Source organism: Micropterus salmoides, unplaced genomic scaffold (assembly GCF_014851395.1).
Source record: "Micropterus salmoides isolate LMB-PRFRI ecotype aquatic unplaced genomic scaffold, ASM1485139v1 Ms_hic_scaffold_8, whole genome shotgun sequence".
Taxonomy (NCBI): Eukaryota; Metazoa; Chordata; class Actinopteri; order Centrarchiformes; family Centrarchidae; genus Micropterus; species Micropterus salmoides.
Window position 1 is genome coordinate 16,757,591 of NW_024044570.1, and position 13,847 is coordinate 16,771,437.

At 40.2% G+C, this 13,847-nt stretch overlaps 1 protein-coding gene across 2 annotated transcripts; it reads left to right on the forward strand.

The window, feature by feature from the left end:
• Positions 1 to 1,870: 1,870 nt before the first annotated feature.
• On the forward strand, positions 1,871 to 13,819 carry fads2 (fatty acid desaturase 2). 2 transcript variants are annotated; one of them, XM_038706461.1, is made up of 13 exons: positions 1,871 to 1,889; positions 4,333 to 4,580; positions 9,690 to 9,800; positions 10,115 to 10,312; positions 10,405 to 10,506; positions 10,582 to 10,707; positions 10,815 to 10,875; positions 10,958 to 11,034; positions 11,271 to 11,368; positions 11,818 to 11,914; positions 12,005 to 12,084; positions 12,985 to 13,110; positions 13,327 to 13,819. In XM_038706461.1, the coding sequence occupies exons 2-13, from the start codon at positions 4,371 to 4,373 to the stop codon at positions 13,376 to 13,378; spliced, it is 1,338 nt and encodes a 445-aa protein (XP_038562389.1). In that variant the 5' UTR covers positions 1,871 to 1,889; positions 4,333 to 4,370; the 3' UTR covers positions 13,379 to 13,819. The 2 variants fall into 2 exon arrangements, with proteins under 2 accessions (XP_038562389.1, XP_038562388.1); XM_038706460.1 differs by lacking the exon at positions 1,871 to 1,889 and adding an exon at positions 3,516 to 3,734.
• Positions 13,820 to 13,847: the final 28 nt, after the last annotated feature.

Consider the following 13,847-nt stretch of genomic DNA (forward strand, 5'->3'; position numbering starts at 1 on the left):
TCTGAGGTTGTACTGCACAGTCTGGACTCAAACACGCAACCTCAGGTGTGGGAGGCGGGCACGTTAACAAGGAGTCTAAAACCCATGAGCGCTCACTAGCATGTTTCTTCAGGCGTCGGGGAGTAAGCTTTTGTTACTGCACAGCCTAGCTGGCTACCAGTAATGCACTGCTCATTCAATTTCAGTGACAGTAATTGTCAAATCATAAGATTTTTAAATTTTGTTTTTATATATTAATATTTCGTGATATAGGAGATTACTCAACTTGTGTGCACTTATGATTTGGTAATAAAAACACATTTTTATTTAATAGTGAAGAAGAGCGTGCCTGTCATTTTGGGGAATCCGCTCCTTTAAGAAAAGGCCAGTGACTACAGTTTTTTGTCTCTTCAGTGGCGGGAAATTCAGCTACTGAGGTGAGCAGTTGAAACATTTACCATGTATGAGTTTCTTGTTTTGCCAAAGCTTAATATGTCCACCCTATCAGCATAAAATATACTGTAAGTGATTAGAACACAAGATTTTCAAAATATGTAAATTAAACTCTACCTAATTCTCTTCAATAACCAGACTAGCTGGTAAGCTAGTCAAATTTTATTGTAAGCTAATATGCTAACTGAAGCGCAAAACTTCCACCCAATAGAGGAGAAGGGTCCAGCTGCAGCCTGCAGACAAAACATAGACTGTATATAAAAACCAGACAAACGTGATGGAAGTTGAACTTCCATATATGGGTTGTCCCAGAAGCCACCGCGCACAAAACGTGATGAAGTTTATCTCGACCGCTCAGTCCACGCATAGTTGTTAAATTAAAAAAAGCCGTTAAAAAAAGAGGTGTCAAGTGTCAACGTAGTAATCAGTGTATGTTACTGTATGTGTTAATATTTACTATACTATACTTATATATTATTATATAGTATATTTATACTATAATTCCTGCAAATACTTATTTATAATAGCCTAATGATAATAATAAGGCAATGTTTCAGTTCATACCACTGTTGTATATTTTATTTCTTCCAAAGTGATTTTAAGTTTCACAAACCAAGAATATTCTGTAATGCTGCATCACGAGCCAGATGTGTCTCGATTTAGGTTAAAACTTAACATTACTGAGAATTTATTGACAGAATAACAGCGGTACGATCATTATCAGCTGTTGCTGGACACGTCTGCTGTGTTGGCTGCAGTGGTCTGTGTGACTGGGCCTGGGGGAGCTAACCGTAGCTAGCTAGCTATTCCTGACAGCCCCCTGAAGTATATTCCTCTTACCCCAACCAGGGTATGTGCCTAAAGTTATTGATTATATGCATGTCGACCGGTTACCCCTACAGCGGCGCACATTGGCCTTTCGGCTGACATGCTAGCAGACTTGCTCAAGATACTGGAAGACGTTTCGTCCCGAAACGTCTTCCAGTATCTTCAACCAAGTCCAGTTGCCCTTGATTTTAACCTTCGTTGGATAACTATGACCTGGATGACTGAGAATCTTCATAGACACAACAGTGGTATGAATTGAAACATTGCTTTATTATTATCATTAGGCTATTATAAATAAGTATTTGCAGGAATTATAGTATAAATATACTATATTAATAATATAAAAGTATAGTATAGTAAATATTAACACATAACGTACACTGATTACTACGTTGACACTTGACACCTCTTTTTTTAACGGCTTTTTTTTATTTAACAACTATGCGTGGACCGAGCGGTCGAGATAAACTTCCCATATATGGAAGTTCAACTTCCGTCAACTTCCGTCACGTTTGTCTGTTTTTTTTATACAGTCTAAAGTTTGTCTGCGGGCTGCCGCTGGACCCTTCTCGTTCCAGTTAACAAGTTGGAAAACCTTGCTCGGCCAGCCATTGTTTACAACTAGCCAGGTTAGCCATTGTTATGCCGGTTGATTAAAAAAACGCATTGTGCGGTATTTACTCAACTAAACACTGCAGAACACATCCACACACTGAATACCATTCAATGAACTACATCTCTTATCTCGCACAATATACGTCACCAGCATGTTAGCGTGGTAATGCTAACTAACGTTTATTGCTTGGTTGCTGCTAGCTAGATAACTTAGCTTTGTTGTTCCACGCAGAAATATATCTCATCTCACCTAATGTGTTTAATCCAACGACTCTGAGTCCTTTTATCACATCATATACACATGGAAGGTATTTGACGTTAGTTTCAATAACATTAGCTTCAGTCATTGAGAGAAAAAGTTACAACGTCATATACGCGACATTTGGGTTTGTGGTCTTTGTAATTATGTATTTTCACAGTCTTATACTTACAGTACTTACATCAAACTGCAACTTTCTTTACTTAAGGTATTTACTTAAAGGTATATTTTAAATTGACCATCATCATATGTGTAATTCGGAGCACAATTCAAACGGGATCAAGAAATTTGTTGTCTATTGCCATTGACCACCGTACATATTTTTTTTTGAAGTTAGGTCCCATGGTGGTCCACCGTAAGGGGAGGGACTTAGGCTGTCTTCTGTCATGCTTTGTGTGTTAGGCTATGCTTTAAGTGTCCACCCCCTCACGTGCTGGTTCACGTCATCTTGATATTTTAAAATAATAATTTAATCCATTTATACCATATATAATCCATTGTGGTAAATAGCTAACATTAAAGGGGGGGGGGGGGGGGGGGCAAAAAAAAAACTCCATTGAATTATCACAGTTTTCTTCAAATAAAAAAAAGATGTGCAAATTTTGTTTCTTTAAAAACAGATGGTTTGCATCAAATATTTCATGTATTTATGATTTGAAATATTTACATGACAGGGTGGACATAGGCTATGTTATGGTTTATGCTAAGATAGATAGAAGATAGATAGGCATAGAAGATATAACGTTACCTTTATTAATCCCCCATAGGGGAAATTCAGGTTGACACAGCAGGAGTATTAGGCCTATAAGAGAACAGAATAAAGAAATAGAATCAGTAACATTCTGCTTAGATATACACACACTATATACAATCAATATATGATAACAGTTAGTCTATTTACAATCAAATAGGCTAAGTCAAAAATAGGCTATAATCAAGAGTGCTGTGGACCCTGTTGGCTGATGGCACAAATGAGCCTCCAAAGCACTTTGTGGCTTGGATTATGAAATATTGGCCCATAATTTTCTTTTATTATTATCTTTTATTATTCTTTTAATGTGTGGGAGCTCAGCTAATATCCTACTTTAGTGTCTACTATGTATGACAAGATATAGGCTAAAGCGAATGGGAAATTAAGACCAACATGTGTGAGTATTGTGATCGTTGAAAGGCACTTTACGGGAGTATTGTACCTGTAACAGAGTACTTTTGCAAATAGTAGGCCTATCGCTGCTTCTACTCAAGTAAAAGATCCTTGTTTCTCCCACATCTGTGTATAATGCAGAATAGTGTAAAAGCGACGTGCACACTCTTTCCGACTGAGCGCATTCAGACGGGCTGCTTATTGAGCCTACCGCAAATCCGCCAGTGCTCCAGGATATACTGTGCGCCGATTGGTCCAGAAACCCTCGAATGATCGGCTCGGAATTTACTGAATGAGTGGGTGAATGAGTCCGTGAACATATTTGGGGGAAGAGGAGAGGATGAAATTTGGGATGTTGACCATTTAAAATGGATCTGAACGAAACGGGAGCACACAAAGGGAGCCGGTCTGTTATTGTGTCTGAAACCCGGGGAGAGTAGCCACAATCTGGATACTGTAAGTTTGAAATATTTCTCATCTTCATGCAGCGGGCCTGCAGGCTGGACAGCGTGCCACCCGCTATCGTGAATGAATCGATACACAGGAAGTGAACGTTATTCGATAGACTGTTTGTGGTTCAATAGGGTTGGCGTGTGTCCTATTTGTAACACGTAGCCTAGCCTATATTAAGATGAGGCGACGTATTGCTTACAGCTGCTAGGAGCATCAATCGTCAAAAACGCCCATACAGGCTAAATATAGATTATTACCAGAATATAATTAGGCCTATTGGAGAATGATCACTTGGTATTTACATTCATGGTTAATGTCGATACAGACAAAGGATGCAAACTCCATAAATGAAAATCCGCTGCCCGCTTCTGTAGGAGCATCCTGGTTGTCGGATTTCATCATCAATTATTAGTGAAGATGTCGCTCTGCTCTTTGTCTTTCTTCACTTGTGTTACAATCAGCTGGGTGGTTAAAGTAAAGAGAGCAACAGGTTTAAAACCCTCTTCCCCTGAATGCTGCTCCCCCCGGCTTGTCATAGGAGCGTCAAACAGACCATTTTTACATCCAGGTGTCAAAATTTGTGGCTGACTGGATCTTTTAGTGTGTGCAGGTGGACCCAGGCCAGAGACAGCAGCGAGGATGGGTGGTGGAGGCCAGCTGACGGAGCCAGGAGAGCCGGGCAGCGGGCGAGCCCGTGGGGTTTACACCTGGGTGGAGGTGCAGAGCCACTGCAACAGGAATGACCAGTGGCTTGTAATCGATAGAAAGGTTTACAACATCACGCAGTGGGCCAAAAGGCACCCAGGCGGGTTTCGAGTCATCAACCACTATGCTGGAGAGGATGCTACGGTAATATATTTTTAAATAATAATAATAATAATAATCTTTATTTGTAGAGCACTTTTCAAAAACAAGTTACAAAATGCTTTAACAAGTGTAAAGACAATAATACCCAAAAAACAATAATACAAACAATACAAGATAAAGAAAAAAAGACTAAAATACACGTTTAAGATAAATATAAAATTAGTAAAATAGAATAAAATAAAAGGGATAAAATAAAGTCAAATAAGATCGGGAAAGGCTCTCCTATAAAAGTATGTTTTAAGAAGGGACTTAAAAGAGTTCACTGACTCAGCTGACCTGATTTCCTCGGGCAGGCTGTTCCTGGCCCTGACAGCAAACGCTCTGTCCCCTTTAGTTTTGCCCGAGGATCTCAAGGTACGTGCTGGTGTGTATGGGACTAAAAGTTCAGAAATATAACAAGGCGAGAGGCCATGAAGAGCTTTAAAAGTGATCAATAGAATTTTAAAGTCAATTCTAAAACATACTTGGAGCCAGTTTAATGAAGCTAAAATAGGAGTAATGTGGTCATATTTCTTTGTTCTGGTTAAAAGCCTGGCAGCTGAGTTTTTGAGTTAAACAGGTGAAAAGGCTGTTGCAATAATCCAGGCGTGATGAGATGAAGGCGTGAAAAATGGTCTCGGTGTCCTTAAAAGTTAACAGATCGAATTTTTGCTATATTTCTAAGTTGATAAAAACATGATTGAACAAGCTTTGTGGTGTGCTGCTCGAAATTTAAATTACTATCAAACCAAACACCAAGGTTCTTTGCCACAGGCTTAATGTGATTTACTAGGGAACCAGCAGATGGCAGTATTTGTTTTGCCATCTGCTGGGACCCGATGACGACCAGGATTTCTGTTTTGTCTGAGTTCAGCTGGAGGAAATTATTTGACATCCATTTTTTAACTTCACAAAGGCAGTTGTTAAGTGAACTCAGCATTCCAGGGTCTGTGGATCTGACGGGCAAGTATATTTGTGTGTCATCAGCATAAATATGAAAAGAAATGCCATGTTTATGGATAATATGTCCAGGGGAAGCAGATACAAGGAAAACAAAATGGGTCCTAAGACCGACCCCTGAGGCACACCATATTTAACTGGACAGAACAAAGAGACATAGTTGTTTACAGACACGCAAAACTTCCTATTTGACTGGTAGGATGAAAACCATTCTAGAGCAGTACCAGAGATCCCCACCCAGTGCCTCAGTCTGTCTAACATGATGTTGTGATCAATGGTGTCAAAAGCAGCGCTAAGGTCCAGGAGTACCAGGACTGAGCACATGCCTTCATCAGCAGACATTAAAAGGTCATTGGTGACTTTAAGCAGGGCAGTCTCAGTGCTGTGGTACTTCCTGAAACCAGATTGAAACTTTTCAAATATTTTGTTATTTTCCAGTACAGTGAGCAGCTGTTTGGACACAATTCTTTCTAGAATCTTTGCAATAAAAGTTTTGAAATTCAAGTCTAAAATTATGTGGGAGGGAGGGATCTAAACCAGATTTCTTTAAAAGTGGGTTTACGCAAGCCATTTAAAATAATCAGGGACACAACCAGTAGATAGGGAGCTGTTGAAAACAGAGATCAAATGGGGCCCAACAGAATCTATTACTTTCAGTAAAAACTTTGTTGGTATTACATCAAGTGGGCTGGAGGACACTCATTTGTGATACTGTTTTTAAAAGCTCAGACAAGTCAATGGGATAAAACTGGTTAAAACTCTCTTGTTGCTGGTGAGGAACCTCTGAGTAAGAGGCCGCGGGGGTAATAGAGGCTCTGATTGACACCACCTTATTGGTAAAATAAGATAAAAACAATTCACAGTCATCATTACTTCCAGCTGAGGCACAAGGAGGGGTTGGGTTTACCAGCTGATCCACAGTCTTAAACAGAAACCTGGGGTTGTGTTTATGTGTAGTAATGAGTTCAGAAAAATTGTGTGTTCTCGCATCCTTAACCATGTTATTGTAGTTAATTAATAAATCCTTCAGACTGAGGTACTGGACTTGGAGACTGGATTTTTTCCATCTGCGCTCTGCTTTCCTGCATTCCCTTTTTAGGCTGCGAATGCTGTCATTTATCCAGGGTTGCTTACTAGCTTTATACGCAGGCCTAACCTTTAGAGGAGCAGTAATATTTAGTGATGACAAGCAGATATGATTGAAGTGATCGACCAGATTGTTGGAGTTGGAATCAGACAGGTGTTGGCTTTGGCTCTGAAAGAATGCGCAAAACTTTGAAACACTTTGTTCATTAAAGATGCGAGAACACATGGAGCTTGGTGAGGCGGCATGAGTAACAGGCGAATCGCAGCTAAAAACAATACATCTGTGGTCAGATATGGTCCAGTGTATGACCAGTGTATGGGTTTGCCCTTTGACATGTTGTTTGAAGGTAAAAGAAGTGGCCATATTTGAAAAGTCAGTTGCATTAACATTGTTGGGGTCATCAACATGAATATTAAAATCGCCACAAAGAACAATTCTGTCATAATTTAAAACCAGAGTAGATAAAAATTCAGGAAGTTCTGATAAAAATCCTCCAGGCGGTTTTGGGGGGCGATAAATTATAACAAATATGATAGGTTGCAGCCTTCCAAGTTTAAGAGTGAGAACTTCAAAGGAGTTAAATTCATCACAGCGTACTTGATGACATTTTAAATTTTTCCTATACACGCTCACTAGCCCACCACCACGACCACTGACCCTCGGTTGACTAAAACAATCATATTGAGGCGGACACAGTTCAGCTAGTTGGGTATAGTCATTCATTTGCAACCATGATTCAATTAAAAACATAAAATCTAGATTTGCAGACAAGATAAAATCATTTAAGATAAAAGTCTTACTTGACAGTGATCTCACATTGAAGAGAGCCATTTTAAATGAGTTTGTTCTAGGTGCTGGAGTTGGTGCAGTTGTCCTAATCCTTAAGAAATTACTATTATTTCTGTGTGGGATGTGCACATTTTGGTTTACTGGTCTATGCGTGATGATGACAGGAATAGAAGTCTTTGGAACAACGCTTGGAGCAGACGGTTTTACATGCCAGCAGGTGGAGACAGTTGTTTGTGGCAGTGAGGCAGAGATCTGTTCAGTGACCGGTGGTGTGTCCAGGTGTGCTGCATGAATGATTAGTCATTCACGTAAGTCATGTGTGGACCGCACCACATGCTGTATGTGAGCAGCTAACATTTCGTAGCCCCGTTTGTTTGGGTGAAGTCCGTCTGTCTTAAAAAGAGACATTCTTTGCCAGAAAATATTAAAATCATCCACATAACACACACAGTGAGCCCTGCAGTCGTGGAGGCCAAGGTGTCTACTGAAGCGGCCAGCACCGCGACCAACTGTGGGAATGTTGACCAGAGATAAAAACGGACTTTCCACACTGCTTTAAAAAGTTAAAAAGATCTGATTTTGTCAGCTCAGACTCCTGAAGAGCTGTGTCATTTGTTCCGACATGGACTATCACTCTTGTGATGAAGGACGGGAGCGATGGCATTAGGTCCTGGAGTTTTCTTAAAATGTCAGCTGTGGTGGCACCGGGGAAGCAGTGAGTGGTAGCGTTAAAGAAACGGATGTTTCTGGTTATGGAGTCACCAATTATTAGTGTGGTTGGGGAGAAAAGAGGACGAGGAGATGCCGGTTGTGGGGTTCCAGAGCAGGACTGAGCAGAATCTGCTTCAACACTGCGTGCGGACTGAGGATGGAGTGTGTGAGCTGCCAAGTGTTGTGTTGGAGTAGCAGTAACATACCTGAGAGAAGGGCTACCCGGAGGTTTTTGACCGGGATGACGGCCGCCGATCAGGCCCAGCGGCAGACCGGCGGTCCAGCGCGGGAGATGTAGCCGGTGAAGGAGATGCAACAGTGTCGGCAGGCACTGTCCGCCGAAAGAGATCCCGTATCAGGGAGACTCGAAGCCGCAGGTGCATCTGCTGGATGGACCGGAGTGTCGTTAGACAGGGCTGCATAGCGGTTGGAGAGGCCGATGTGCGGAGGAGAGGCAGCCCCATCCGAGCCTCTCTTGCAGCCACGGACCACCACTTCAGCCCAGGTTGACTGATGCTTCGGAGTCGAGCAGAAGGAAAGCCTGGGAAGGGTAGAGGGGTCCCATAGCACGGTGTCCTGGATGTTGTCGGTTGCATTAAGGGAAACAATCTGTTTGGCTTGTACTGAAGCCACATCTATAAAGCCAGTCAGCAGGGAATCTTTCTCTTTGAGTTCCTCTGAAAGTCGTCGGATGTCTTCCATGAGGTCAGCAATCTTTTTGTTCGCTTTCTTAAGGAGTGTGCAGTCCTCATGGGGCAGAGTTATCGCGGCTAGCTGCCGGAGCTTGGTTATGGTCAGTAGTGTTGATAGCGTTTTTAAGGTCATCTACCTTAAAATCCATGTCGGATGACTAAAATCCTTAACCCATGTAAAAAAGTTAAATAAAAAGGATTAAAAAAAATTTACAAAAAAGTGTGGATTAAAACTGGATAAGAGTCATGTTTAAGACGGCGCTCCCAACAGGTAGCTACAATTCATCTAACACATTTCCTTAGAATTTAAGTGGTGCTTGTTGAAAGAAGAAGAATGGTGGAAAATAAAAGTAGCCTACATATATGCCTGCTGAAGTAGGCTACTGTATTTAAGTACAATTTTAAGTTTTTTAATACTTTGAGTATTTCCATTTTATGTTACTTGATACTTTTACTAGTTTTGTTGTGTCCCTTTAAAGGGGGTTGGACCCTTGGTTTGGGAGCCACTGGACTAAACTACTAAACTGTAAAAAGTAGTTAAAACAAGCTCCACCTCAGTTAGCTACTGTAAAATGCAACTTACACATTGATACATCAGTATTCACAATCTAAAAATGTCATATAAAATAATACCATAATAATAATGCCATATTTCTGCAGAACAAGTACTTTTGATACTTCAGTACATTTTGCTGATAATGCTATTGTACTCTTACTGAAGTAAAATGTTGAATTCAGGACTGTATTTTTACGTTGTTGTAGTGGTACCTTCACTAAAGTAAATGATCTGAGTGTTTCTTCCACCACTGATAAATGCACATAAAATTTTATTTACTGCATCACTGACAGGATTTCTCATTTTTTGTTTTCCAGGAGGCATTCACTGCGTTTCATCCCGATCTAAAGTTTGTACAAAAGTTTCTGAAGCCGCTGCTGATTGGAGAGCTGGCAGCGACAGAGCCCAGCCAGGACCGAAACAAAAATGTGAGCTTGGACTCAGATTCTTCAAATCAAAACCGGACGTTATTCATGTAGCCACTTTAGTCTCTTTAGTGTCAGGGGAACAACATGGCAGCATGTACAGAAACACCTGAGGAAAATAAGTAGGTCACAACACAGATCTGCTTTGTAATTCATGAGTCTTACAGTGTTTATCTGAGATTCTGGACACTCGTGTTTCATTATCTGTTAACTAATATCTTCTTGGTTTTCTCTGTAGAAAAATTATTCTGCTGCATGTCCTTAAATGCTATAAAAAGCTTCACAGAATGTGTATATTTCTTCTTCTCTGCTCCCAGGCTGCGATCATACAAGATTTCCACACTTTACGAGCACAGGTGGAGAGCGAGGGCCTGTTTCAAGCTCGGCCTTTGTTCTTCTGTTTCCACCTGGGTCACATCCTGCTGCTGGAGGCCCTCGCCTGGCTAATGATCTGGCTCTGGGGAACCAGCTGGACTCTGACATTTTTGTGCTCAATCATGCTGGCAACCGCTCAGGTGACTCAAAGACCGGTACCTCTAAACAAACTGTAAGTCAAATTCTGCACCAAACAAATCTCAAAATTCTCGTTTCTCTTCGTCCTCTCTAGTCGCAGGCCGGATGGCTGCAGCACGACTTTGGCCACCTGTCGGTCTTCAAGAAGTCCAGCTGGAATCACATGTTGCACAAGTTTGTCATTGGCCATTTAAAGGTAATTGGTATTCTCGATCGGATATATTTCTTTTCTGGAAATTTTACGCAGATGTTAAAAGATTTGTTTTCTCAGGGAGCCTCTGCCAACTGGTGGAATCATCGGCATTTCCAGCATCACGCCAAACCCAACATCTTCAGTAAGGACCCGGACGTCAACATGTTGCACATGTTCGTAGTTGGAACCACTCAACCAGTGGAGGCAAGTAGCACAAAGCTGATAATTCTGACTTCTTAAAACAGCTCTTAAACATTCAGTGAATCTCTCACCAACTGCTCATTCTAACTCTGTGTTCCCCTCTGTTACAGTACGGCGTAAAAAAGATCAAATATATGCCCTACCATCACCAACACCAGTACTTCCATCTTGGTATGTTTTCTTGGAGTCATTAGAAAGTAATGAAACTCTGAAAACTTGACAGGAATAATTGCTATCTTTTTTTTTCTTTTAGTTGGGCCGCCGCTTCTCATTCCAGTTTACTTCCACATTCAGATAATACGAACCATGATTTCCCGCCACGACTGGGTGGTAAGATGCTGTCTACCGTGTGGTTCAGTGCATTGAATGTGAAGATTTTCTGTTTGCTATTAGGTTACATGTTGGCGAATAGTTCTAATAAAATTTCAGCTTACAGCGCTGCAGAAAAACAAATATTACACTGAACATAACCAATGTGGTACACATAAAGATTAAAGATGAGATCAGGGTGATTCTTGATAACAAAAATATTATGTCAATTCTATTAACCTTCTTGTCTTGTGAAGGATCTAGCTTGGTCGATGTCTTACTACCTTCGCTACCTGTGCTGTTATGTACCTCTCTATGGTGTGTTTGGCTCAGTGGCGCTCATGAGCTTCGTCAGGTAAATGACCCGAAAGAATATTAACTCAGAACTGACATACCTTACAAAGTGTATAACTGTATGTTGTAACTAATGGATTATGAATGATTATTTTGGCTGGATGCTCTGCAGCACTTTTCTTAAAGGTGAATTATTTATTTAGAAATGGGTTCTTGTGATGAATTGTAGTTTTCTCCATCATGTATACACATTTCTTAAAACATGTTATCCCAAATTATTCACTCATTTCACTAAACCTCACACTCATCCACCAAACTGAAGCACTGTAGTTACAGGTGCATTAAACACACCTTCCAAAAACACTGGACACTCGTCAACATCTAACATAACCATCTTATCTCTAAACACAGCAGCCTAACACACACTTACAATGATGTTATATTGTCAACGCCTTGATCACGTGGTGTGACACATTATTGAGTGACTGGTGTTTGTGTTATGATTGACAGGTTTTTGGAGAGCCACTGGTTTGTGTGGGTGACTCAGATGAATCATCTGCCGATGGACATCGACCACGAGAAGCACCATGACTGGCTGACCATGCAGGTACCTGGTTTGTTATGAAATGGGTACACTCTGTAGGTGCTACTGGTGGGTTAACTCATCTGCACTCTTTTGTCTCATCATCAACTCTAGTTGCAAGCTACCTGTAATATCGAGCAGTCCCTCCTCAACGACTGGTTCAGCGGACATCTCAACTTTCAAATCGAACATCAGTAAGTCAGTGATTGATTCCAAGGAGTGGACTCCAGTTCAAAGTTTGAAGGAAAAACAGACACAAAGCCGCTGTTGTGCTGTGTCAGCTTTTAAAATTAAATGACAAACAATCACTCTATAGATACAAATAGCTTTAAAATGAACATGGTTAGTTATTATTTATTTATTATTACTCAGCTATTCTTTTTAAGCAGGATACAGAAAGAAATTAAATTGTTCTAACTTTGGCAAAAAATACAGTTCATGCAGGTCACTATCAATCACAGGAAGAAGCGGATTGAGGAAATTAATTTTTGAAGCCTTTGAACAAAACGGGACAACTGGACATCAATGGGTCACATTTCTGGACCTTAAATGCATTTGATAACTACAAACTACAAAACACAACATGATATATTTGAAAAAATTAAATTGACATCTGACTCTGTTCTGTTGTTTGTAAAAAAAACACAAAAAAAAAAACCTAGTGACTGCAGTGGTTTTTATTTCCTGTGAATTTACTGTAAATGAGAGTGAGATGATTGAATTTTAATTTCTGGATGAACTGTAGCTTTAGTCTAATGTCCATCTAGTGGTATATTGGTTAGCACTAGTAGTCCTTCGAGGTTCACATTTGCATTAGTATTCCTTTGTAATACAGAAGAGTACAATTTTGGCATGTGCCTCCCTTAGTGTGAAGTATCAATTACAAAAGAATAAACAGACAGCAAATGTGAACTTCAAAACACTCCTTTTTACTGAGTATGAACAGCTTTAGCTCTGGTCAGACAGTGCAGATTTAGCTGTTGCAGACATCATTCACTATACTGAAATTGTACAGTAATTTAAAACATAATTGTTGAGACGTGATGGATGCTGTCGTGTCTGACGGGTGCCATCTGTTACTTTTGTCTATGAAGTTTGTTTCCCACGATGCCGCGCCACAACTACCACCTGGTGGCCCCACTGGTCCATGCACTGTGTGAGAAACATGGGATTCCTTACCAGGTGAAAACTATGTGGCGAGGCCTCTCTGATGTTATCAGGTAAGTCCAATTTAGTATTTTAGTAATTTAAGGTATTTTCCAAGGCTGCAAAAAGAGTGTGAGTACAGATTTTATAGTTTATACGTAGTTTATACGTTTTCACAAAATATAAAATCCTTGCAGAACAAAGAAGTGTAATGCACCTGTTGTCTGATAAATAAGCTATTGATTAACTGATTTTTTGTGTATTTTTTTTTTCTTATTGTCTTTTTTCAGGTCACTGAAGAACTCAGGGGACCTCTGGCTCGATGCATATCTCCATAAATGACCAATTTTTTTCTCTGGACTGTATCTAAAAGAAGTGATGTTTGCTCTCCTCTTCTGCATCATAAATTGATTGTATCTGTTTGGTTTTATATCCAGTTGATAGCGTGGGAATGATCTTTTCTTATCGTTGGTGTTATAGTTCAGTCTTTTCAGAGTCTGTGCAGGGTTTTTAGTGCTCACAGGATTTTCTAAATTGCCTTACAGTATCTTGAAGAACAGTAGTATGGTTTGTAATTGTGAAAACTGATTGTGAAGTGGTGTTTTTTATTATTTATCACGTGATACAGTTTGAACAATAAAACATGACGCTGACAAATCCTGTGTAATTGAGGATTTAAATGTTAATCTGCACTTAATTTAAATTTCTTGTCAAACTTTCTTCTTTACTTGCAACTCTTGTTCTTATCTTACAGTATACAATAAAGGAATTGTATTGACTGTTTCTCCAACTCTTGCATTACTGGTCCACA